This window comes from Thrips palmi, unplaced genomic scaffold (assembly GCF_012932325.1).
Source record: "Thrips palmi isolate BJ-2018 unplaced genomic scaffold, TpBJ-2018v1 HiC_scaffold_12, whole genome shotgun sequence".
Taxonomy (NCBI): Eukaryota; Metazoa; Arthropoda; class Insecta; order Thysanoptera; family Thripidae; genus Thrips; species Thrips palmi.
The window spans coordinates 7,738,731-7,764,376 of record NW_023144623.1 but is presented as its reverse complement, the minus strand read 5'-3'; the positions used below and the strand labels follow the sequence as shown (position 1 = coordinate 7,764,376).

Below are 25,646 nucleotides of genomic sequence, written 5' to 3'. Positions count from 1 at the left end.
TAATAGGGAAGGGAAGAATAAGAACTAATTAAGGGTAAACCATATTCATTACCACAAAGAGATACAATAAAAAAATTGACAATGTACCAATATTGCACCATTACCAAACATGAGCTTAATGATAATCTAATTCATATTGTATAAAATTAAAGAGGAATCTAAACAGGAACGGAATCATATCAGTACAGGCATTACAGGTGATAAGTACAGCACAGTAATTATGCACACAAGTCTATCACTGCTTATCAGTATCAAAAAGGGGGTTTCTGGACATTTTTCACAAATACTTAGACTTCTAAAATCACAATTTATGACATGAAAATTTGAAAATCAAATGTATTTAAACTAGACTAAAAGTGCAATACCTTATAAGGTGAAGAGAAATGATTTGTTTTCGTTTTTTTTCTTTCAATGGTTCAATTCATTGGATGTCTTGATACCAAAGACAACTAGATGCAAAATGCATGAAAAAAATAATAATGAAGCGGCCACATTCATACATGTATTATTTGGCCCAGCCAATTCTACACTCTGGCAACCAAAAACTTGCCACTATACATTGAATAAAAATGGATTTGTTCTTGATGAAAGCTGTACGCCAAAGCAAGAGTACAATTGGCAGCTCTCATTGTTCATAGTTCATATGACGGTCCAGCTGGTTGTGCTTGGTAACAATTGAGCATAGTTAAGGTGGACTACTATCCACAAGTACATGAAAATGATAACTAAATATTGCAACCGGCTGAGAATAGAACAACCTTAAAGGGTTGCAACAAGCAGTGTAATTTAAAAACCTTTCAGTTGTATGATAAATTCATTAACAAAAATAATCTTGATCACTCAGACAAGTTTCTATCCTGCCATCCATCATTGTACTTGGAGCTGAATAAAAGATTCAAATAAGAAATAAAGTAGATATCAGCAAATCACTTAAAAACAGAAGACTAAGAGGAAAACGCTTACAATGCAAGATAAAATTGAAGCAGCTCGTAAAATGCACAAAATAAAGAGTTGTGAGAACTTGGCACAAGAGATTTCGAGGAACTTCATTCCTTGTAACTCTCAAAATAAACTAACTTTTCACCGGTGCTGCATCATTTTGACTAGTATTCACCAAATACAGGTCGTGCAGAAGAAAGCTGCTGGGCATTTTATCCTGCACCATAATAACATTTAGTAGTTGATTCATAATAATTTCTCATAAACAATAATGTCACAAAGCATAACAATGAAAAGCTTGCATGGAAATAATAATGAGCCAGCAAGGCTCAAATGTAAAACAAACATGACAAGCAATTCAAAACAAACTAATATAATATTCTTGTTGACACTGCTATAACAGCAACTATGTTTTATTGCTTCCAACATATTCACATCCCAACCAACACACATGAGCATTCACACAAATTCATACACACAGGTGCTACATCTAAGAGATACTATGCACTCACCTAAAGCAATGCATTAATAAAATGCACAAGACAATACCTCAAAATATTTCAAGCATCATTTAAATGAGCTCAATGGTTACTTCCCATTTCTGCATAGGTACATTATACTAAAAGGTGGTGGGCCACAAATAGATAAAGTCTTGAACGTAAATAACAGGAGATAAGTGGCAATTTCATACAAGTTCTAAATTTTTTGAAAAACCTATGAGAATCCGTTGTACAAGCATTTTCACCTCTTTGATTGACTATAAACATAGAAGCCTCAAACTCTATTAGGTAGATAGACAAGCCAATTGGATTCCTTCCACTTCATATTGAAAAGTCAAGGCAAATAAAATAGTCTGGCCAATAAGTGACTTTGAAAATAAAACATGAACAAGTTAAACACAGGAGTCAGGAGATGCTTCAAACTCGAAGTATGTCCATAAACTTGGCAAATGATTCCCCTTTCACCGGCCACAACTAAAACACTCGCCTTCTGCTACTGTATGAGGAAACCATATTTTAACACAAGAGGTAAGATGAACTGCATGATTTCCTTGAAGATAACAAAAAATGAATGTGTTTGTTACATTACTCTTTAGGTGATACAAAATTATAATAAAAAGAAAGATCAAGAACACAGTCACAGATATTCATATCTCAGTCATTGAGCTTTATAGCATCAGTTGAAGTATTGGTCTTGTATTCCATAATAACAAAGAGGCTTATGCTAAATATTTAAGTGTCAACCAAGTGACATGTCTTTGATATAAGTCAATACTAATCATAAGCTTATAAAGTTCTGGCAATTCATGGAATAAAAATGCATACGTAGATATATCTTTCTATAACAATCAAGATGAAGATGATAACAACAATGATGATGATGATAATTGGAGCAAATTTCAGGACCTCATGAGGATTCCAGTCTCTCATTGGCCAAAAAATCGTCTTCCCTCGCTGATAAATTCGGTGACTTGGAGCCTACGACTTTCTTTTTGAGCCAACCTGTGGATGAAAATGGTAGAATTATAGGCAAGGTAACCAGTTTCCCCCTGAAAGGCGTAACCAATGTGCAGTTGTAAGAAAAAGAAAGAGAAAAAATTCCACCTAATCCACTGCTTTTTCAGAAAGTGAGCACCATTACATATTTCATTTAGAAAAAAACATGCTAGAATAGAGTGGGACAACTGATAAGAAGAAAACAACAGAATACCCAACCCAGGTGACAATACTGTGGAAATGCCAAGTATTTCATTTTACATGCGTAACACTTCAGGTCATGTAATGTAGGATAGACATGGTTTGAGTTAACTGAGTGCACTCTTCTTTCATGAATACAGAGGTACAAAAGGACAAGAGCTCAGATACACTCATCCTCACCAGTAAATTTGATTTAGGCTCTAATATGGCTTTCAAGTTAAGAACGCAACTGGGTGTGAAAAGATGAAATAAATATCACTACAAGAGCAGATGATTTGGACTGATGAAACCAGAAAAATTGCCTTCAGGTACGCTAACCTTGAGATACTGTGCGACCTGGTAAAATAAAAATTATTACCTATTATAGGATTTAACAAAGAATGTAATTCTTGCTAGGAACATAAGCATGAGGAGGCTACAGGTGGGCACATGCCAAAAGCACATCAGCTTGATTTTAAAGTGCAACTAATTTCTGAGTTCACCTAGTCCAACAACTGCAGCATTTGTTTGATTATGTTAGGCCACACAAAAGCTGTTATTTTGGCATCTAAAAATGTTTACCTGATAATTTCTTCTTAGAAGAAACTGCTTTCTGTTAGGAACAAAACACACGGTTATTGAAAATGTGTTTCAATTTTACTTCCCATTTTGCAGGAAGGGAGTTTCAGATTTCATTAGAGATCAAGCTACATGGGTCAACATCCTTGTCTCTGTTAGACTGACTCCAGTCTCAGCTTACTTTAAAATTAAGCAGTAATGTAGGAACACAAAAACGTACTCTGATTAAGGGCTGTACAATTAGTCACAAAGTTATTAATGTGACATACTAGGGTGTGTGTGTTGATAAAATGCACTAAGTGAAGGGTTATTCAGCATACACACATAAAATTATTGGAAAACACAGAAGACAGGGATGTAATCAAGTTAAGTAAGTAGGAACACATTACAGATTTTCTACATTTAGATCTATGAAACTGAAACTTCAAGAGATTCCCAATGCTAACTACACATTCAATGACAAACTACAACTACTTCATAGCACTACTGAAAGCTTGGGTTTGCAGCACCAATCTAAATGGAAAGTACATTTACAAATGGAAAAATTGTTTGAGACATAAATGCAAGACAAAATGTTAAAGATAACTACATTCTGTGAGCGAAAAGATTATAGTGCAGTTTAAAAAGTGGCAATGAGATATTCAAGTGCAAAAGGATAAAACAAATTTAAAGTGCTGTGCTGCACCACTCGAACTTTGAAAATCTTAAGTCCAACCCCAAGAATAAACTCTTGATGCAACTACAATACCAGGGAATTGCATTGTTTGTGCAATATTACAATTATTAAATACAAGCAGAGAGTTGTAAATACAACGCATGAACAAAAATTTGAACTTTTCATTTAGGTAACTAAGAAAACTTATTCAAAATTTTTGCCAAATGGAAACTATACTTCAAAGCAGCAACACATCAATCGCGATTGAACTTTATAGAAACTGTTATGGGTTAATGTTACAAGACCTTAAGTGGGCGATGGACTTACCTCAACCGGCTCTGCTGAACTAGAGGGACCGTTCGTTGCTCCATTGTGGTTTTGAACAGGGCTTGGAGGAGCATTACAATAGGTCTCCTAAGAAAAGTAAATTCAAAACATTATATAACAAGTACATAGGAGCAAAATCACAAACCATAACTTCTGGAATTATCAATTGTGCAAATATAGCAAAAGCAGAACTTCACCTTAATTTTCTCGATTTCTTCTCTTAGCTGTTGTGAGCTTGCTTTCTCCTTGAGCACAGCACTCTCACTTTCTTCCAAAAGAGACTTCAATTTTGTTAGCTGGTTGGCTTGATCTAATGCTTTGGCTTGCTCAGAAGCCAAGTTAGATGAAAGACGGCTTTGCTCCTACAACCAATCAGAACCCAATTCAATTAAGTTAGGTATTGAGCTCTGAACTATGCACCAACATATCCAAGACCCCTTAATAAAACAAATTTTGCTAGCTGTGTGGTCCGCTGTTGTATACAAAGTTGCTTCCTAGTTAAAAACAAGAGCAAAACAACTCACTTCTTTCAGTTGATCAATTGTAGCAAGGGCATCTTTACTGGACGAAAGCTGAACTTTGAGATTGTTTTTCTCAGCCTCGACAGCCTGTAATTTATTCTGCAGTTCTCCTAACTGTTGCTGCATCTGTTGAGTAAGAGACAAATCAATCAGAATTAGACATAAGGCAAACACACATCATTTCACACATCCCACAAGCCCAAAACTGACTGTTTTCAAAATGAAAACAAGGACTGACACCTAAAGTATGACGTTTTCACAGAAGCAAATGCAGGTAATTTTGCAGAAATAAATGTGAATGGCAGGGGCATTAAGAATAGCACAGAACACACATAAAATTCAGTAAACTAATTTAAGTCAGTGGAATGCCACAGTTGTTTGTTTTGACACAAGTTTTAACATCACTTCCCAACGGATTTATACATCACAGTTAAATACAAGGTGTGTATACTGTCATGCAAATAACACTTCTCACAATACTTGTTAAAACAACAACTTCTGCAAGTACAACAGTGCAATCCCCTAGTCTTCAAGACGATAAAAAACAGCTCAAGCAATCCTGTTTAAGGAGGACATTTGACAAGCTCAAAGAAAGCCCCCAAGTATAACATAAAAAACCGTAATTGGAACTATATTGGCATAAACAAAACATCACACGGATCGGGTATGGTAAGTGACTTCATACCTCCCGCACAATTGTGGGTAGAGACTTTTCAATACAACTATATGCAAAGTGAATCCCAGAAATATCGGTACCAGCGAAGGCCTGCAAGACAGAATGCTAACAATATGCCATGCGCGTTTGGTTAAGTTTACGTTCACACTAATAAGGATAAGATGGGAAATAAAAGAGGAACAGATGTGACAGTGTTTATATGAAAAACTAAGACATTCCCATTGAATGAAGCAGTTAACAGGCATTATCCGTGGATTTTATCTGTAGATCAGAGTACCTGAGAGACACTGACTTCTCAAAGAGTACATTTACAATATTAATAAGAATAGTCTTACCACACTACTTTGGTCTCCAGAAGAACCATTTCTGAGTTCATCCCTTTCCCGAACCACCGAAGACAGTTCAGCTTCTTTGTCAGCTAGTTGTTGCTGCCACTTAGTTTCCTCAGCTTCTACATGTTGTTGGAGCTTGTTTAGCATTCCTTCCTGTTAACATTATGAAAAATGCCCTATTAGACAGGGATAGTTCCTATCAATAAATGAACATGCAAGACAAGCACAGTGCTTACAGTATCCTCAATAATTCTCTTGTAATTGGTGACCATTCCAGATAGCTGAGAGTTACGTTTTTCTAATTCAGCAATCATCACTGATTGGTCTTCCTCAGGTAACTGCTTAGTTGGTTGTTTATTTGCTAACTCTGATACGTGTTTGCTTACAGCAGAACTGAATTTTTTCACCCACTGCTCGTGCACCTAGGAGTCAAAGATAAACAACATGGGTTGAGAGAATTCTCCAGAAGTTGATGGTTGGATTTGAAAAACAGATTGAGGGAGGGGAAGCACATACTTTCTCCTCGACAGATATTGAAGGGAACAGACGCTGCAGTGCTTCTTGCATCTTTCTTTCCTCTTCAACCCGGGCAGATTTTTCAGCATCCTTATAAGAAACAAAACAGTGACATTAATATGACAGGCAAAGAAGGGGAAGTAAGAAGCTCTAGTTAATTCTTTATCTGAAAACAAGTTACAAAATGAAAGTTAAATTGCTACAGCTGGAACAAAAGTCTTTCATTCCCCAATCTGAACGAGCTAAGATACCAGTATCCAAATGGGAGGTAAGGGAAAACAGAAAATTAAGAAAACCACATGCAATCTCAAGTGATGGAAGCAAACTAACTAGAAATAAGGCTGCACTGCACTTACATGAACAAGTTTTTCTGTTTCTTGTACTTTAGATTGGAACATCTTTTCAAATGCAGCAAGAGCATCCATGGCCTTGTAGTTTTTATTTCTTAATTCCTAAATCAAACCACACACACATACACACACATTAAAACACCACTTTTTTAAAAAGCCAAGGGAGGGAAAATGGTGCAAAACTGGCTGATAATTTATGATTCAGAAAAATGGAGTTAACGTTTTGATTCAATTGAATAAACTAAGCAACTTTTAACATAAGATTTGATACTATTCAGTTGTGTGTAGTCTAGCAAGTCTCATTATAATGTGGGATGTGACAAGAAAAAACCAAGTCCACCTGCATGCATCTATACTTTAGAAGCCCATTCTCATCATATTCACCTCTTCTTGCCCTAACAGTCACATTACTCAGAACAATATGACAAAGTTAATCATGCAGAAAAGCAAGAGGTAAACCCATAAATTTAAAGGAAATATTCATTGCAGGCATGAGATTTCAGTAAAAATTGGAATGGATAGTTCATGTAGATTTAGCAAATAATATGAACTTACATCATTTTTCTTTCTTTGTTGGTCCAGCTCTGACTTCAGATGAGCAACCTCATTTTTGTGGGCATTAATTTCAGACTTCAAAGAGTCAATTGTAGAAGTGGCTGACTTTTCTGCCTGCTTCACTTGTTCAAGCAGTTCTTCAACCTGCAGGTCTCTTTCACGGAGGCTAGAAGAGAGAAAAATTGACTGTAATGAGCGAAACAGAGCTGATTGGCTCAGAAAGATATTGTTCACTGGTTCTGGAAATTACTCATTGATAAGCTGAGCAGAGGCAAGTTTGCCATCAGCATGTTTTTCTTCTCCAACATCACCATTTTCTCGACCTTCTGCAGCAGGACGTTCAGTGACAGCAGTAACCTGGGCAGCAAGAGATTCATTCTCCTCCCTCAGTTGGCGGGTTTCAAGTTGCAGTTTACCAACAAGAGAAACCTTGGACAGAATATGAATTCCATTAGTGAAAAATGTTCCTCAGCAATACTATAAACACATTTTTTTGTTGCTTGTAAGCCAACCTGTGAAGTAAGAACTTCATTTTCTTCTTGAAGCTTTGAAATTTCCAAAGTCAATTTTTCCATTTCAGACTGCTTTTGACCAACAACATCCTTCAACTTGGCGAGTTCCGAGTTCAATTGTCCTTCACGTTGACGAGTAACAGACAGTTGGCGCTCAATGTCTTCCTTGGCAACTTTCATATCCTAGAATTGAAGTTCAACTAATGAACAAAAGAGAAGCCAAGTATTTTAAGTGGAAATAGCGACAGTAGAGAGAACACTTACATTGAGCTGCTTTTGCTTGGAGTGAACTTCTCCTTGGTTTGAATTTTGGGCATTCTTTAACTGTTCCTGGAGCTGAGCCACCTGGGCAGAGAGCAATTCACACTGGTGCACTGCAGCCTGGTTCTCTCCAACCTGCTGTTGCAGGAGTGCCATCTGTTGATCTTGTCCCTGAAGCTGAACGGTCAAATTGGCAACGTGGTGTTCCAGCGTCTGCTGAGTCTGAATTGCATTCTGGGCCTGGCCAAGCTCCTCCTGGAATTTCCTAATCACTTGGTGCTCCTGCTCCAATTGATGTTTCAGCTGAAAACAAAAACAAATCATGTTACTCGAAAAAATAAAATAGATGGCCTTTGCAACAGAGGGGAGCAATTTCTGCCAATGTCATACCTGTTGAAGTTGAGTGGTAAGGGTCTGCTTCTCGTGATGGAACTTGGCCGTGGCAGCAGCAATCTCATTGGTGCGACTCAGGAGCTTCTCCTCAGTTTGCTTGTTGGAAGCAACCAGGCGAGAGCGTTCAGCATTGGCCTCAGCACGGACTTCCCTCAACTTATTCTGAAGTGCCTGAATTTATAAAAACCAGACAGGAGCATAGGAAGTGAGAAAGGATGATAGTGAGCAGATTTTGTGGTGCACAAAAACTACTTCACATACATACCACAGACGCTTCCTGTTCAATTTGCAGAGCCTTTTCTTTCTCAGCAAAAGCCTTCTTCAGCTTCATCATTGGGTCCTGCCTTCCCTGTGAAGCAAACATTTTGCATTAACAACAAGAATTCACCACAGTTCAAGAACGTCATTGACGAGCAGCTCTTGCAGTTCTCACCTCATTCCACTCAGCAACCACAGCAGCTGACCCTTGCTGCTTATTCAGCAAGAGATCAATCAAATTCTGGATTTCGGAGCGCGAGAGCTCGGCCTTGTGAATCAGGGGTTCCAGGACGTTGGCATTAATTCCATCAGTGCCAGTGGCTGAAAAATAAAGGAATGTTAAAATGCGACAGTGAAAACAGGAAGGCCCTTAACGAGCCAAGGCCAAGGCCCTCCAAGGGCGGCTTCGGGCCTTTCGGGCATCGTGGGACAAAAATGGGCAAACGTTTCGCGCGCCGCCACTTTGTTTGCTCGTGTGCGATAGGCAGGACAGTTGGGGCGCATGGCCCGCCATGGCCTCGCCCAGCCTCGCCTCGGGAGGCGGTGACTCAACGCGACCATCGGTTCCCATAACGTGTCTAGGGAGACACAAACAAACGATTCGAGCAAACAGAGCCACCAATAGGGCCCGCTCCCCTCTCGAGCTCTCGGGGTCTCGAGCAGCAACGCGCGACGCCTAAGGAATGTGCACGGTGACTCCAGTGCCCTCCCTTCTCCGTTTCTCCGGAAAGACATGACACGGGGGCGCCGCGTGGAATGCGGTGGCAGAACAATCAGGCGCCCCCGCACTCGCGTGTCTCGTCGCTCTGTCTCTCTCTCTCTCGCCCCTCACAGGTGCGAGGGAGACAGAGCGACGAAAACGACTCTCCGAATCAGTCAAAGGCGATACGGCGCCCCGATAAAATTCCGAGAGTCCTTCCTCCTCCCGACGCAGACGGCCTTCCCTGTCGGCCCGCACCTTGCCTAGGCCTTGCCCAGGCCTTGCCGCAGCGCACCACAAGGAAAAGGGGCGCGCTGCTTGGCCTATCACGGACGGGCCGTGGCTAGCCGGCCGCGAGTGCAACGAAACGTGACCCACATATCACGGCACATCATGCCCCCCCCCCCTTTCTTCCAATAATCCCGCGGCTCTCGCATTGTGCCGTTCCGGCGATCGGGCCGCGTCACTGTGCGTTGCGCGTCATGCGGCTTCAGCTATGAGAGGGGATTTGGACGGATAAGATAATATATCTGTCCGACTAATCAGGCGCGTTTGTAGCAATCAGTGGGGCACCAGCACGCGCCGGATTTGCTGCTTCAGATTGTCCGAAATGAAAAGTCACTGTTTTCATCCGGCGAGGGGCCAGATGGCGGTGCCGTACAGTAGTTCAGAGACTTGGCCTAGTCGAGCAAAGCACGTCAGAGCGCGAGCGCGCCTCACGCTGGTGGGGGGAAGTACCTGGGAGTACCGAGCGGTCAACTCTGAATAGTGGCAGACAAGGAGAGAGCGAGAGGGAAGGGGAAAGGATCGTCTCACGGCGTTTAGACGGTCCCGGGGGTCCGTCTGGAGCAGGGTCTGGAGCTGCAGCAGCTGGGAAGGGAACCGTTAGCGACGTTACCGCCCCCCCGGCTGCACTGGCTCGCCCGGCTGCCCCCTCCACGACAACCACAGCCACACCCACGCGCCACAGCCCTACACTGGAATCCGAGCGCTGGAGTCCAGCGGCAATTGGGGCAAGGCAAAAGCTTTCACTGTTAGTGCTGCCTCCGCTCCCCAGGGCAGGGACGCCCAAAGGGTTTTCGGGAGCAGAGCACGCAAGGTGCCAAATGGCGAGGGTTGCGGCGGGGTTGGCGCCCCCAATTATCTCGGGCTGCCAAGGCACCAGACGGCAAACTTTAAAGCGTTTGGGGGAAATTTGAAGTGGCCGGGGACGGGGGGCGCGGAGCGCTTGGTGCCCCAGGCCCCGGGGGACCGAGGCCGGCCCTGGCATCAAACTGCAAGGCAGTGTAGCAGCGGCTGACGCTCGCGCGGCCCCGCGGGGGAAAAAGCGGGCGGGACGCCCGGGGCGCGGAGAGCGAGCGACCCCGACCCCTGGCCCCGAAATCCGGGCCGCTGTGGCTCGGCCCCGGCTTCGGCGCCCGCATGGACCCGCGACCCCCCAAAGGGGCCCGACGCCGCAGACCATTCCCCAAGCCCTTTCAATGCCCCGGGGGAAGTGCCGGGGCAGCGGGCGGCGCGGCAGGGCGTCTTCGAGTGCCCCGTAGGCCGCGGGCTACCGCAGGCCAGGCCTCTACTGCACATCAAGCGATGCAGACGGCAGGCAGACAGACGGGCGCCAAACGCTGCGCGCGGCGCGTAGCGCCGCGGGGGCAAAAACCGCGATCGGCAAGCAGCGCTCCGAGCGCGGAGCGCGTCGACCGCGACCCCGTGGCACACGACATGCCGCCGCTGTGGCCGCGCCGCCGCGCCGCCGCGCCTCCATGCCGCGACCCGCAGCCTGTCGCTGCAGACTCATTCCCAGAGTCCGTCTCTCCTGCTCTCGTGGGGCGTCCCGCATGTGTGCGCGAGAGACAGAGCGACGAAAACGACTCTCGGAATCAGTCTTCTGTCACTGGTCGCGTCTCAGCGACGGCCAATGCCTTCATGCCTCTGTGGCGGCGGCACGGCACGGCACGGCCGCGAGCAGCCGCGAGACGGGGGGACGTCCCATCTTCCTCATCAACAGCAGCGCCTGCGCCCCGGCCAGACGCCGGTCTGAAAACGAACCGCCGGCCGAGCGATTCAAAAGAGCGGTTTGTCGCTCTGGCTCTCTCGCACCCTTGTGGACAGGTCCACGAGTGCGACGCAGACAGAGCGACGAAACGACCGACATCGGCCTCGTTACGCAACGCCAAAATTTCCTCATTCATTCTTCATTCCTCCGCTCGCTCGGCTGACACTCTCGGTTTCTGTTTCCTTTTCCTCTTTTTCTCGGGTGGCCGCGTCGCCGCGCCTCCGCGCCGCGGGGAGAGGCGGGCGGCATCAGCCCACCGCGACGGACCGCGACGACCCGCCACGTCAGCCGGCCGCCAAGGTCACGAGACCGCGCGACAGAAAGAGAAAGCAGCAGGGAGATGAGAAGGGAGCGAATAGGGGCGGGAATTACAGCTCACGCCCCCGTCCCTGGACTTCTCTAAGGGGACTGAGCACCGGCACCCTGGAGACTGATTGCGAGAATCCTCTTCGCCGCTGCCTCTACCGCGCGCCTTCGGGGGATGCCTCAGGAGTGCGAGGGATGCTGAGTGACGAGTCTGCTGGTCGGGGCGCGCCTCGGCCTCGGCACACTGTGCCAACAGAAAGACGAAAGGCATTCACTCACTCATTTGCTCCAGCGGGTCCGCCTTCCTCGCCGTCTTCTTCTTCTTGGCGGGGGCGGACGGGGCGGACGCGGCGACGGGCGCGTGGGCGGTCACTGCCACCACCACTTCCTGCACGGCGACCTTCTCCTCCACTGGAGCGGCCTTCTCCAACTTGTCCGCGGTCTCCTTGGCTGGGGGCTTGTTCTCCTTTTCCACCTTGGCAGCCTTTCCAGACACTTGCTTCTCCACCTTGGCCGGCTGGGTCTTCTCCGTTTTGGGCGCATCCTTCTTGGGTGCCTTGGATGCCTTTTCGGCCTCAATCAACTTCTGAGCTGCCTTTTTAGCAGATTGGTCCGAGGATTCATCTTTCTGTGGGGAAGCAATCAAGAAATGGCATGAGAGGAATGCTCCAGCAAGATGAGATGCTACATTGCCACAGCACAATGAGCAAATGCATTCTTTGGATTTAAATGACAAGACCAATGATGTGAAAATTACAGACATGCACTAAAATTATTTTACACCCACCCACCCTCCCTCCATTTACTATTTAGTTACAGAAGATGAAGCATGGACACTAGATATGGAATATGTTAGTTACTTCAAGAGAAAACAAATGGCAATCAAACATGCTAAAATGAATAAAATTACAGAACTCTAATACTCCAGGCAATCATATGCAGCATTAGTACATAATTCAAACAGCGGGAGATTACTTGTTATAAAAGGCCTGCACAGCAAGAAAAAAACTTGTGAAGGTGAAGATTAGGAAAAAATTCTAAAGGGACTAAAATAACAGTCTACAGGCTACATTGCATGGGGAAAACAATTAAACAAAAGTGTATGTACACTCTGCAGTGAATGAAACTACTCTACTCAAACACCAATGGTTATGGGGAACTTACGCTCTGGCGACGCATTTCCAAATCATCTTTGGGATGGATTGTCTCAAAATGATTGGCATCAACTGACGGGCTAACTTCCGAAACTAATTGAGCATCATCTTTGTTCAAAAGTATAGGCTTAGCTTTAGCTACCTTTTTCTTCTTTTTGTCCTGAAAAAAAATCTTTCCTTCATAATCTAACTGAAGCACAAGGAATCAAAATACACCCTTGCAAAAATATAGTTATTAATTATTTTTGTTAGGAGCCGGTGTTAAATAGTCTAGAATGAATGGGATGAGATAACAAAAGATAACTTGAGAGAGAAATATGGAATATGTTAGTGAAAATCATGAATCAAACAACCTGCACCAGCCAACCAAATTAAAATGAATCAAAAACCCCAGTCCCAGGCACCTCAAAGACAAATAAGTCTGTCAAAGTTACCCACTAAAATCTTTACAATTGTGGGTGTTAGTTTCTTTGATATTTTAAGAACTTTTTGAAAACTTAACTTAGTATCCGATACAAAAATGAATTCTACTGGATTGGCTTTTGATGTTGCTCACCTGATTTGTGTTTGGAGCAGGCTCATCAATGATTGCAGCCTCAGCAACGAAGGCAACATGCTGGTTTTTGTGGTGAGAGTGGGAAATCAGTTCAGCTTCATCACTAGCACTGTCAGAAGTTTCCTTCATTGCAGCTGTCTTTTCCTTTACTTTCTTTGCCTTCTCAGCCTTCTTGAGTTTCTTCTCCTTCTGCTTGTCTTTGGCAGATTTTCCAAGGAGCAAGGCATGTGCTTCTGATTGCTGACGTTGTTCGAGAATAGCTTCCTCATATGTTTTCTCTTTAGTACCCAGAGTCATAATGAAGTACACGGCAGTTCCAATGAACACAGTCACCAGACTGGCAACGCCAAACAGAAGAAGGAACTCCATTTTCCTCTGCAACAAATTAAAAGTAAAGGCAATCAAGATACAATTCAGTCTGAACTCTAATTTTCAGAGCACTGACCCTATTGTCAAGGAGCATCAATACAACAATGGTATAAACGTAATTGAGGCAGGGCGGATAACAAAAAGTACAGAAGTCACTGCATAAGCTACATGGTAGAATCCATGATAACATTTTAAGGGCATTGAGAAATTATTCCAACTGAGGATGAAACTGAATAATGAATGTTTCTGCCTGTAACACAAACATCAAAATAATCCAGTGCCCAATTCAGAGCAAGCAATAACTTCAGTGGCCCTCCGATGATCGAAAGGGATACACCGTCAGAGAAGAGGCGGAAACGAAAATTTACGTGGTTCGTGTTTATCAATGAAAAGGGCGTAATTTCATAGAATGAGACAGAAAAATGGGCGACAGATACGCTACAGACGTGGAGAACAGACAGCAAACGCACAAGATTGACTGGAAGAAAGCGAACGGTACGCGTGCTTCCAGAGACCTAGATCCAATTTTTGACACTTGAGCACAATGCCCGGCCGCTAAGAGCCCTGCGGTTATTTATAATACTCTTAGGCTTACGGTTTCCCAGGTGAGACACTGCCTATACGCGTAGGCTTAAGTTAGGTTAATTGCAGATGCCGAAATACGGCCACGAGAGAGAAGCTCTTTTCCCACAGGGCTTGACTCGTGCGTAACGAGTTCGGCACAAACCATCCGTACTAACCCAGAAATATTTTGCAGATGGGGAGGAAAACGGCTGGTTGCGACCTCGTCTGCTACAGATTTCGAAGTACACGAACCGTCAGCACAGCAGTAAACCTCAAAGGCCGCACAGGGCCTACTCGGTGAGAGAGGCGAACGCTGATTGGGCAGTTTCATGCCACGTCTGGAGTCGGGCTCGGCGAATGGCCAGCACACACACAAAAGGGCTCACACACACTCCTGCACACAGTCACACGGACTACTACCACCTCCACCGACCGCCACTGCGCCGCTTTTTCAATTAAAATTGCGACTTCCGTTCAGAATAACTGCAGGTTCGACGAAAACCTAAGTAGAACAGCAAGCTGTAGCGAACGGCGCTCAGCTCATCTAGCGGCGATTTATAGATCCCGCCCTCTTCACCTTTAAATGCGACCGTACGAACACGAAGTTGCCCGAAGCTCTGCCCCCTAGCCGACACCACCCGAAGCAGCCCGAAGCCGGCTCGGAAAAAGCCGAAGACAACCGAAGAGAAAAGGGGGAAATCGGTCGGTAAAGCGGGCAGCCTCCATTTTCTTCGCGCCTTTATTGTTGTGCTCCGGAAAATTCATTCTTTTTGGACTCCTCTCTTTGACAATTTCACTTGAGAAGATTGGAGAGATTGCATTTGTAGGCAAGTGACTCTTGCTGCCTGTCCAGGCTCTTGCGGTTCTTCGTTCGTTACCTCTTTCACCGTTAATGATTTTACCTGCGTTGAAGGCTTCCTTTTTAACCTCTTTACACAGAATTATTGACACTTCCTGCTCTGATAGTGGCCTTTTGTGAATGAAATTGATGAAAGAATTTAAATTTCCTGTTGATTATCGGAATTTTATTCCCTACCTTTGCGTTTTGTGTATACTTCCCCAACCATGCGCTATTACCGATATGGACATTGATGTTTGTTTGTAAACAGTACAGTTGTGTCTTATTTCCGTTCTATCACTTTAGGCCTCTTTAATTTGCGTTACATCCTTTGAAATATGTAATTTTTTTCTCGTTTTCTGTTGTTGCAGGCAGAAGAAGACCATGGCATAACTTTTCGTTCATCTGTTAGTCAACTGATCACCTGTCAAAATGATGCATCGAAGAGGAGGGAAGCGTATCCGGATGGATGACCCTCCACCAGAGTATGAAAATCCAATGACCCCTATGACACCGTACTCTCCCTACACACCTTATCACAACTCTGCAGCAGCTACTCCACTTCACCCTGGGTATTTATTTGGTGTCCTTACTTAACCTTTCTCTGTTGTCACTGTCTCGCTTTATCATATTATTCATCTTTCAGGGCGGATTTGTATGCTGATAACTATGGTGGACATGCTCATCAAGAGGAAGAATATGGTCACCACCATCAACAACCACAGCAGCAGATTCAACACCAGCAAATTTACCACACTCCAGAGCAGCAACAAGCGGAGTATCAGGCTGAACTTGAGCGGCAGCGATTACAACAGCAGCAGTTAGAGCAGCAACAACTAGAGCAGCAGCAGCTGGAGCAACAACGGCAACTCCAGCAGCAACAGCAGCTTCAACAGCAGCAGTTACAAGAGCAGATGCAACAGCAGCAGCATCAAGAGCAGCTGCAACAGCAACACCAAGAGCAGCTGCAGCAACAGCAACTCCAACTTCAACAACAGCTGCACCAGGATCCGGAGGAGCAACACTTGCACCAGCAGCCGACCTCTGAACTGGACCATCATCCTGAGGACAGTGAACCTGTTCGAGGACGTGTGACGAGAGCTCGACTTCGTGGAGCAATGAATGCCCCACCACCGCCGAGTGCAGTCCCCGCCCCTACCGCGGCTCAAATACGCAGAGCGTTAGCTGACGATACAAATAAACAACCTAAGAAGAGAGCTGTTGGGGGTCGCAAAAGTAACACTGAAATTCTGTCTGAAGATGAAGCATCATTGTACTTTATTCTTAAAAATGGTAGAGCATCAATTCAGGTATGATTCTCTTTCCTCTTGCAGGGTGCATTAATTTGTTCCCTTATATTCCAAGTATATTAATTATTTAATTTTCATTTCTTAGACAACTGTTGATGATTGGATTGAAACATACAAGTCATCCAAAGATGGAGCCCTGCTGTCTCTGATGCAGTTCTTTATCAACGCTTCAGGCTGCAAAGGAAAAATTACTCCAGCTATGCAGGGTAACATGGAGCATGCTGGAATAATCAGGAAAATGACTGAAGAATTCGATGAAGAAAGTGGTGAATATCCTCTCATTATGACTGGACAGCAATGGAAGAAGTTCAAGAACAATTTTTGTGACTTTGTGCAAACGTTAGTGAGGCAGTGTCAGTACTCCATCATCTATGATCAATATTTGATGGACAATGTCATCTCACTTCTCACTGGACTGTCTGATTCTCAAGTTAGAGCATTCAGACATACTGCTACCTTAGCTGGTATGTACCCTGGCTATCGAATGGTGCTTTTTGATTTAGTTTTTCACTTCATGTTACTAATTGTACTCTTATTTATTAAATTTAAGCTATGAAACTTATGACAGCCCTTGTTGATGTGGCACTGACTGTTTCCGTCACCTTGGCTAACACTCAACGTCAATATGAAGCTGAGCGTCAGAAAACAAGAGACAAGCGAGCTGCTGATCGTCTTGAATCTTTAATGGCGAAACGTCAGGAACTGGAAGAAAACATGGATGAAATAAAGAACATGCTTACATACATGTTTAAATCTGTGTTTGTCCACAGATACAGGTCAATACTTGTCATTTGTTCTATTTTTCTTTTGAAAACCTTGATGTTTAAATCAACATTTCATTTGTTGTGTGTTGTGTTTTTGCAGGGATACACTTCCAGATATTCGAGCAATCTGTATGGCAGAAATTGGAGTCTGGATGAAAAAGTTCCACTCCAACTTTCTTGACGATTCTTACCTCAAATATATTGGATGGACATTGCATGACAAAGTGGGAGAAGTCCGTCTTAAGTGTTTGCAGGTAAACAACTTGATCTCACTTTGTTACGGAAAGAGATTGCCTGCAATACTTTCACATTAAAAATATAAATGATCAACTTTTTCTCTTAGGCTCTTCAACCCTTATATGCTTCAGAAGAATTGAAGGGAAAACTTGAATTGTTCACCAGCAAGTTCAAAGACCGTATTGTAGCCATGACTTTGGACAAAGAATATGATGTGGCTGTGCAAGCTGTGCGACTTGTTATCAGCATTTTAAAGTAAGACTTAAGTGAATTAGCTTATACTTTTGTTGTCTGCTAAAATTTATAATTAATTTTCTTTGATTTTCTTTTTATAATGTTTTAACCTTGTTTTCCTATCTTCCTCCTTTTTTTGCGGTGCGTTTGTAGACATCATAGAGATATTTTGACAGATAAGGATTGTGAACATGTCTATGAATTGGTTTATTCCTCCCATCGTCAAGTAGCCCAAGCTGCCGGAGAATTCCTTAATGAGCGTTTGTTCGTTCTTGATGAGAATGCTGTTAATGGTATAAAGACCCGCAGAGGTAAAAAGCGCCTGCCTAATACTCCCTTGATTCGGGACTTAGTTCAATTTTTCATCGAATCTGAGGTGTGTGATAGTTACTAATGAATTGGTTAAATGGTCTTCATAGTGTTTGAATACTTGGAATCTAATTAGGGTTCAATTGTTGCCAGCTTCATGAGCATGGTGCCTATCTTGTTGACTCTTTAATTGAGTCTAATGACATGATGAAAGATTGGGAATGCATGACAGACTTACTCATAGAAGAACATGGCCCTCATGAAGAACCCTTGGATGATCGTCAAGAGACTTCTCTAATAGAAATCATGGTCTGTTGTATCAGACAATCTGCCACTGGAGAGCCACCGGTTGGAAGAGGTCCCACCAGGAAGGTATGATGTGAATCCTCTGATCAGTGTGATAAATTAAACATCCTTCTTACAATATTAAATTAAACCTTTTTAAACCTTTCAGCAAGTTCCTTCAGTAAAGGAGGTCAAACAGGTGAAAGAGGACAAAGAGCGTCTTACAGACCACTTCATGCAGGCTCTTCCGCCACTTTTAGAGAAGTATGGTGTAGACAGTGACAAACTTACCAACCTGCTTTGCATTCCACAATACTTTGACCTGGAAAGGTATACCAGTTCAAGACAAGAAGGGGTATGTATTTTCAATTTAACAGTAAGCCATTCTTTTAAGATTTTCATCTTAAAACTACTGTTGTTGATTTTTTTTTTCTTTTCAGAATCTTGACAAGCTCTTGAAAAAAATTCAGAATATTGTGGACCGTTCTACTGACAACGATGTCCTGGACGCTTGTGCAAAAACGTTGGAGTTTCTTTGCACTGAAGGCACTGCCATTTACACTCGTTGTGATGTAGCTCGTTCAACTCTTATAGATACCCTAGTTAACAAATATAAGGAGGCAATGGATGATTGGCGTTCACTCATTGAGGGGGTAATTATACTCTAATACACAAATAGTGAGGCAGTTGTACCAGAAATAATTTGGTTTTCTGCATCAACAACAGGAAGAAGAACCTAACGAAGAAGAAACGTATCAAGTCATCACAAGTCTGAAGAAGGTCTCAATTTTTTCAGCGTGCCACAATTTAGGCCACTGGAACATTTGGGATTCCATTTTCCAAGATATCCATGATGCAAAAGAAAAAGTTCGCAAAACATTACCTGAAGAGGTGATTAAAATTACTTTTTTCCGATTCATTTGCCACCTTGTTTGGACAGCCTGAATTATCTGGCTATGTTTTATAATTGCAGGCCATTAAATATTGTATTGGTGCTTGCTATTATGGCATTTTGTGGGATCTGAAGACCATAGAAGAACGGTTAGAAGCTGGAAGCCCAGTTGAGACCGAGCTTCCTAATCTGAAGAACAAGCTTCGTATGTTCATGGACCTCATGAAGCAACTATTACCACATGCAGACGTACAAATGTATCGAGATGAGGTGAGTGTGTCTGACTTCTCACTTGCTCTGCTCCTGGACATGCCTTTTAGAAGATAGGTCCTCTCATAATCATGTTCCATGTTTCAGGCCTACATCACTTTGTGTGATCTTCTTGTGCTGTTCAGTAATCAACTTGGTCAGGGAACTCACAATGCTTTAGAACAGTTGGTTTATGAAGCAGATAGAGAGCTTCAGCAAATGCTGAATGGTTTTATTCAAACTTATGTGTTCATTGATGAAGATGAGGGTAAACTTTTTTCCTTTTGCTGTTTTGGATGTGTTAAAAACTTACCTTAAAGGATTTTTTTTTTTTAACTAACTTTATTTTGCATTTTAGAGGAACTTGATGAGCACTCAAAAATTGAGGAGCTTCATAAAAGGAGGAACTTTTTAGCTTCTTTCTGCAAACTAATTGTTTACAATATGATGCCTGTCCAAGTTGCTGGTGATGTCTTCAAACATTATGTTAAGGTAACAGATTATAGTACAGTATTTATGGTAGTGGAGGGAGTAGGGGGTATAGCACCTGTTCCATAATTTAAAAAAAAAAAAAACTAAGTAGTTTTTATTACATGGTCATGTACGCTCTGATTTAAACAATGTAGGACAAAAGTATCTCAAAATTGTATTACATATCTGCAGATCAACTACCATTGTTTCATTGTTACAGTACTACAATGATTACGGTGATATAATCAAAGCAACATTAGGAAAGGCAAGAGAAATAAACAAGATCAAATGTGCTCGCACTATGGTTTCCAGCCTCATTTTCATTTTCCAAGAATTGCAGACTGATGGTCAGAAAGTCAATCGTAGTGCTGAAGAGTTCACCAGTGTTAAGGTAATTCATTATCTGATCAAATAATGTTCAACTTGGACAAACTTCATTTAAGATATTTTTTCTTTGTTCCAGGAACTTGCCAAGAGGTTTGCTCTGTCATTTGGGTTAGATGCAGTGAAAAACAGAGAGGCAATAACTATCTTACATCGAGAGGGAATCTTATTTGCTGTGCAACAAAATGGAGATGTCCCTGAAGATCCATCAAGTCCCCCACCAAATTTACCTTTCCTTGAAATTCTCAGTGAATTTACCAACAAGCTTTTGAAGCAAGACAAGCGACTTGTGTGAGTACATCTTATTCTGACCCTAGTCTGCTATATGCTTCTGTACCATAATTTTTGTTTTGATTGTGTTTACAAATGATTCTTAAATATGGCCTTTTTTTGTTTTCCAACTGTCTAGATTGGGTTTTTTGAATCGAAGAATTTCTGCTGGTATGCCATCCAGCCGTGGAGAAGACTGGCAACCTCTTTTACAATACCGTAACAGTTTAGTTCATGGGGAGTCAGATCAGCCAATAGTCACCTCCAAGAGGGCTTACGGCCGTAAAAAGAAGGATGCAGGTATGTTTTCTCTCTACATTAATAATAATAAATTTTGGCTCAATGCTTCTGTATATCTGATTGTGCTTGTTCAATGTATCTCAGCTGATGATGGTGATGATGGAGGTGATGACAATGCCAACTCTGAGGATGAGTATAATGCTGGGTGAGTACCTATTACTTATAGGAAGATGGTTTAAGTTTGTGACGCAGCATGTTGCAGCATGGTTTGCTGTGATGGGAAGGGTGTTAGTTCTTGCCCAAGAGTTCCCTATGCGAGATAATATGCAAGCAATCATAGTGTGGACTGCTTTTGTTTGTTTTACTGTGATAATTGTCTTCTGAGCAATGTCTTGGGTTAAGGTGGTGTATCGTTTTGCTTTACATAAAAATGATAAATCCAGTTTTGCGATTGATTGCGTTTTTGTGGAATTAAACAAAGTAAAGATCTACTCAGATCTGCCCATCACTCAGTTGAAAGAAAATGCGTAGTCTCTTGTTCCATAGATTCCATAGAACTTTTATCTGCTGTAAATTTACTCGCTGTTGTCTCCTGGGAACCAATATATAAAAAATTGGGAAATGTTCAGGATTTGACTACAACAGGGTCACGTTCATGCAGTCCCTTTCAGACACTTACCACACACGTTATAAGTAGCTGTTCACAGATTATATCAAGTGGGAGGTTTTTGTGCGGTAGTTCTGGTTTGTAGACAGAGCATTATTTAATCTTCCCTTCTCCGCTCCACTTATGTCAAATTTTTTAAGGATTCATGCTGCTCTCAGTACCCCACAGTTCTGCTTTTGTTTTATCTTGCTTCTGCCATGAAAAAAAAATATTTGCCTCAAGCATTTGGGCATTACACACCTTTTGATGCTTGTCTTACGGCGAAGGACCGTTACTGCTGTCCTTTGATGGTGAATCTCCTACATTCGCCAGGTACCGGTGTTTTGCCGTAACACTTTGTTTGTCAAGTTAGTCCACAGATTCATCACTTGTGGGGTAAATATTTTTCTAAAGGACTTGGTATTTGCTCTTATACATTGTATGCGGCGGATGGTTTAAAAAGTGTTGCACCTGTTTGTGATTGTGGGTTGAAGTGCTTTATCACAATGCCTGACACTTCTCATTACAAACTCACCCCTGTGTGGTCTTTTTTTTTTTTGTGCCTGCCTGAGGTCTGACTGAGGCATGGTAAGTGGGAACCACCATAAGCTAACTTTCTTACTCAATTATTGTCTAGTTGTATTTAAGTACAGTCTTTACATGACCAGTACTTCAGTGCGAATGCTTAGACAACTCTTACATCCCAATCCCTTTTCTTTTATAACTAAAATCTCATTCATAGTCTGCTTGTAGCTTATGCTATTCTCTCTCACATGTAATTTTTTCTTGTCTAATTCTTAAATTTCCAGGAATGGAAAAGTGTCTCATATCACTCCAGTTATTTAGCCTAGTCTTTCTTTTCACTCTGTGTCTTGTTCATATAATATTTGTAAATTATTGTAACTCCTTGAATAAGATAATGCTGCCTCCTCACTTTACTAAATTTTGGTATGTGGATATGATCTGGTTTTTGCGTTTTTACACTTGTTCCCCACTGTTCAAATCATACTCTATGGTGAGCGTGGTGTGAGAAAATATTAAATCAAATTGCATGACTTATGCTATGCTTTACATGGAAGTGAGAACTGCTTTGCAAGATAAAGTAACCTCAGCTTTTATTATCACATCCACGCAATTGGTAAGTATGTTATTTCACATATTTTTACAAACCTACTACATTTACTTTGTATTTTGTCATTCTTGGTTGAAAATAAATTTTAAAATTTCCCCTTTATATGCATGGTCTGTAGACTCGTCTGCCCACTGTCAAAGCATGTCTCAAAACATTTCACCTTCTACACATTGTTAATGGATCTTTTCCTTTTCACCATTTTAATCAAATTCCGTCAGGATGGAGCATATTTCATACAATATTCCAACCCATGTTTCTGTTCTGTGCAAGTCATCTCATAAAATGCAGCATTATGCTGTTAACAGAATTAATAATACCTCTGTAGAACTCGAGCTGAGAGCCTACAAAGATAGTCTTATGCATTTCATGTTGCTTAAAGTATGGCCCATCTGGTGTATGTCCTTTACCTATTTGTTTTACCTTCTTGCTTTTTAGATTGAACTTTTCCTTATCCGGTCACTGTCCAGCTGTATGTTAAAAAGAATTCAGACTTCAACTAACAACCTGTTTTCTCTTTACATTTTCAGATACTGACGTAGTTAGTTCAACAAAAGTACTCCAACGTAATATGTTTGACATCATCTTTATCTCACCATCGGACACACTTCACTTCTGCTCGTCATCTTCTGATCACCAAGTGTATAGTTTTGTTGAAAAATGTGTACTTGAATTTTTGAAGGGTCTTTAAACATCTATTAACCTCAATTGATTGTTTTTTAAGTTATGACATGAAATTCTAATTTGTATATATAGAAGTAAGTTTATATTGTTATTGTCCTTTGACAAAACAGACCTATATGAAATGTGTGCAGTAGTATTTAATTTAAATTAAGTCAAGATGTAACCTAGCAGAATGCACTTTTCGTGACAATCAAGCCATTCTCAATATATCTCTTCAGTGCTGGTTATCAGCACTTAAATCAATTCTTATGTTTGTTTTTTTGGTTTTATTTTGTAACTTTTAAAAATGTATATCAACTAGGCTGAGATCTCTTAAAGTCGACCAACTAGTATCAAAGAACAGTAGCAAGTCATCAGTTTGCAGGGTTTTGAACTTGAAGGTTGAATTCTAATGAAATTTTAACCTTAATGTAGTTGACTGATTCTAATGATCCAAAGAAACCTTGCCCATTTTTAAAATTCTTGTTAAAATTTTAATGTGTTGTGGTATATATAGTGATAAGTTATTGTGTAGTGTGCAAAATGAATTGCCTTTTTGTAAAATTGTGCATTACTTGTTGATTGTACCTATTTTATTTGTGTGCTTGTACCCCTGTCCTTATCAATCTATGAGGAAATTCTGAGCAATAACAGTTGGTGGCATTGATAAAGCTCACAGAGGAGTAGTACTCCTCACGGCCGTTTTAACTAAATTTCTTTGAATTACAATTGAGCTGTAATGTCTCTTAAAGAGCTTCAGCAGTGAAATAAAAGTTCTTTTACCCTGCCTCCAGAATTATTTACATTTACTGACATCTACCAAAATTTATCTTTAATCAAAATAAACAATCAGTAGCAAATAGATGTGCACAAGACTGCAGCATAGTATGTATTGAATTCAATCAAATAAGCCAATGTTTTAATGATCAATATCAAACGGTTTGTTGGGACCACTTTAGATCTATGGTTTTCACATTAGTCAGATTGGTGTGTGGGGAGAGGGTGTGTTATGAAGTCATTCCTTCTTACACAAGGTTGTAATATTGTCATGCTGCACTGAATGTGTAAACTGACTATTTGTATGTGATTTTCGGTCAGCAGTTGCCATCTAGGCTTCTGTGTTCTTTTCTATTCTGTTGGTACATTTGAGTTCTTATTTTGCAGGGTGCATGCAGCCAAAGTCACTAGGAAGAGAGCACAAACTACTGTGAAACCAAAGTATGACAAATTTGCACTTTTTTTTTTTTTTTAATCAGTGGTATTACCAGCTTGGTAACCAAAGAACATAACTTTTGAGAAATATTATTACTTGTTTGTGTTTTTATAGGCTTGATATTCGGATTGCCCCAGTGAAAAAGAGAGCTGTTGAACTCTTTTCATCATCATCCCCTTCAGCATCAGGTTCCAACACACCTCCCACTGCAAGCCATAATGGTCCTGAGAAAAGTAGGATGAAGCCAGCTTCTCGAACTCGCTCCTCATTCCATGAGCACTTAGGCGCAGGCGGAAGTCCCGAACCATTTTCTGGACGTCTGAGAAAGAGGTCATCAGCTGTTCACAGCTATGAAGAACTGAGTGACATTGATTCTGATGATGACAAAGGGTCTTCCAGGCGTCGTAAGGTAAGTTGTGTTGGCTAAAAAGGGACTTCCACATTTTTGTAGCCAAATTTTTTACCACCATTCCTGAGTTCTTTTGTTTATTTTTGTCTATTTTTTTTGTACTTTTAGGGAAGACTAAGGCTAAGTCGCAAAGATGGTGAAGTGAACAACAACTCTGATGCAGTCAATAGTGGAGATGAAGGGACCTCGACTTCGTTGCAGATCTCTTCAGATGAGAGGGGGGTTGAAGTTGCAGCCAGTGCATCTCTCTCAAAATCATCTGCATCTGATTTACAAGTTTCATCTGGACTCGATTATGAAGGAAATAATGAAGAAGAAAATAGTCATCATCTCCTTGGTGAAGGTGATGGCAGTGATGAGGATAGTGAATGACAGTAGTTCTTTAATATTTAACTCTGCATGTGATTTTATCAAAAACAAAAAGGGAAAAAAAATTGATATGTTTTGTTCAAATTATGTGCATTTGTTAATGGATTATCTGTTAAGTTTTACTTTTGTTTATGGTTTTGTTTTTCTCAATTTGATTAATAGCCATGTTTTTTTACAAAATTTTGATTTCTGTAAATAGACAGCTTTTTGCAAACTTTTTATTTTTCTGTTTAATAGTATTGTATAATGTATTACAATATTGCATATTTCATGACAACTAGTGTGGTGATTTTATGTGCCATTGAGCCAGAATCTTTTTTCATGTTTTGATATTTAGACTTTGAGTCAAATACAAGATTCACTGATGTGAGGTAACAGTTCATCTTTTTTTATCTATGATTGTAATTGGTTTAATAAAATGGTTGATACCATGGACAATGTACGGTTTGTTGAACGTGCCATTGATTCTCATAGTTTGACAT

General features: G+C 41.6%; 2 protein-coding genes across 9 annotated transcripts; one reads left to right on the top strand and one right to left on the bottom strand.

Moving 5' to 3' along the window:
• Window positions 1-28: 28 nt before the first annotated feature.
• LOC117640728 (ribosome-binding protein 1) lies at window positions 29-14,881 on the bottom strand. Of its 6 annotated transcripts, none has more exons than XM_034377565.1 (21): window positions 14,830-14,881; window positions 13,320-13,694; window positions 12,774-12,923; window positions 11,889-12,237; window positions 8,726-8,871; window positions 8,558-8,641; window positions 8,290-8,463; window positions 7,903-8,202; window positions 7,639-7,821; window positions 7,377-7,555; window positions 7,127-7,292; window positions 6,578-6,673; window positions 6,222-6,311; window positions 5,942-6,127; window positions 5,709-5,858; window positions 5,383-5,463; window positions 4,701-4,823; window positions 4,374-4,538; window positions 4,177-4,263; window positions 3,198-3,228; window positions 29-2,441 (listed from the first exon to the last, which is right to left on the bottom strand). In XM_034377565.1, exons 2-21 carry the CDS (start codon window positions 13,686-13,688, stop codon window positions 2,347-2,349), a joined length of 3,204 nt encoding a protein of 1,067 aa, XP_034233456.1. In that variant the 5' UTR covers window positions 13,689-13,694; window positions 14,830-14,881; the 3' UTR covers window positions 29-2,346. The 6 variants fall into 6 exon arrangements, with proteins under 6 accessions (XP_034233456.1, XP_034233455.1, XP_034233459.1 ...); XM_034377564.1 differs by lacking the exon at window positions 14,830-14,881 and adding an exon at window positions 14,429-14,648; XM_034377568.1 differs by lacking the exons at window positions 3,198-3,228; window positions 14,830-14,881 and adding an exon at window positions 14,429-14,648.
• On the top strand, window positions 14,823-25,604 carry LOC117640727 (cohesin subunit SA-2). 3 transcript variants are annotated; one of them, XM_034377561.1, is made up of 22 exons: window positions 14,823-14,954; window positions 15,462-15,662; window positions 15,737-16,400; window positions 16,486-16,864; window positions 16,951-17,176; window positions 17,265-17,418; window positions 17,508-17,656; window positions 17,789-18,011; window positions 18,098-18,316; window positions 18,399-18,584; window positions 18,670-18,882; window positions 18,956-19,120; window positions 19,203-19,391; window positions 19,479-19,638; window positions 19,729-19,862; window positions 20,062-20,232; window positions 20,305-20,516; window positions 20,635-20,795; window positions 20,880-20,940; window positions 24,338-24,391; window positions 24,501-24,795; window positions 24,904-25,604. In XM_034377561.1, exons 2-22 carry the CDS (start codon window positions 15,523-15,525, stop codon window positions 25,165-25,167), a joined length of 4,419 nt encoding a protein of 1,472 aa, XP_034233452.1. In that variant the 5' UTR covers window positions 14,823-14,954; window positions 15,462-15,522; the 3' UTR covers window positions 25,168-25,604. The 3 variants fall into 3 exon arrangements, with proteins under 3 accessions (XP_034233452.1, XP_034233451.1, XP_034233453.1); XM_034377560.1 differs by having other exon boundaries at window positions 14,944-15,079; XM_034377562.1 differs by lacking the exons at window positions 24,338-24,391; window positions 24,501-24,795; window positions 24,904-25,604 and adding an exon at window positions 23,041-23,969 and having other exon boundaries at window positions 14,944-15,079.
• Window positions 25,605-25,646: the final 42 nt, after the last annotated feature.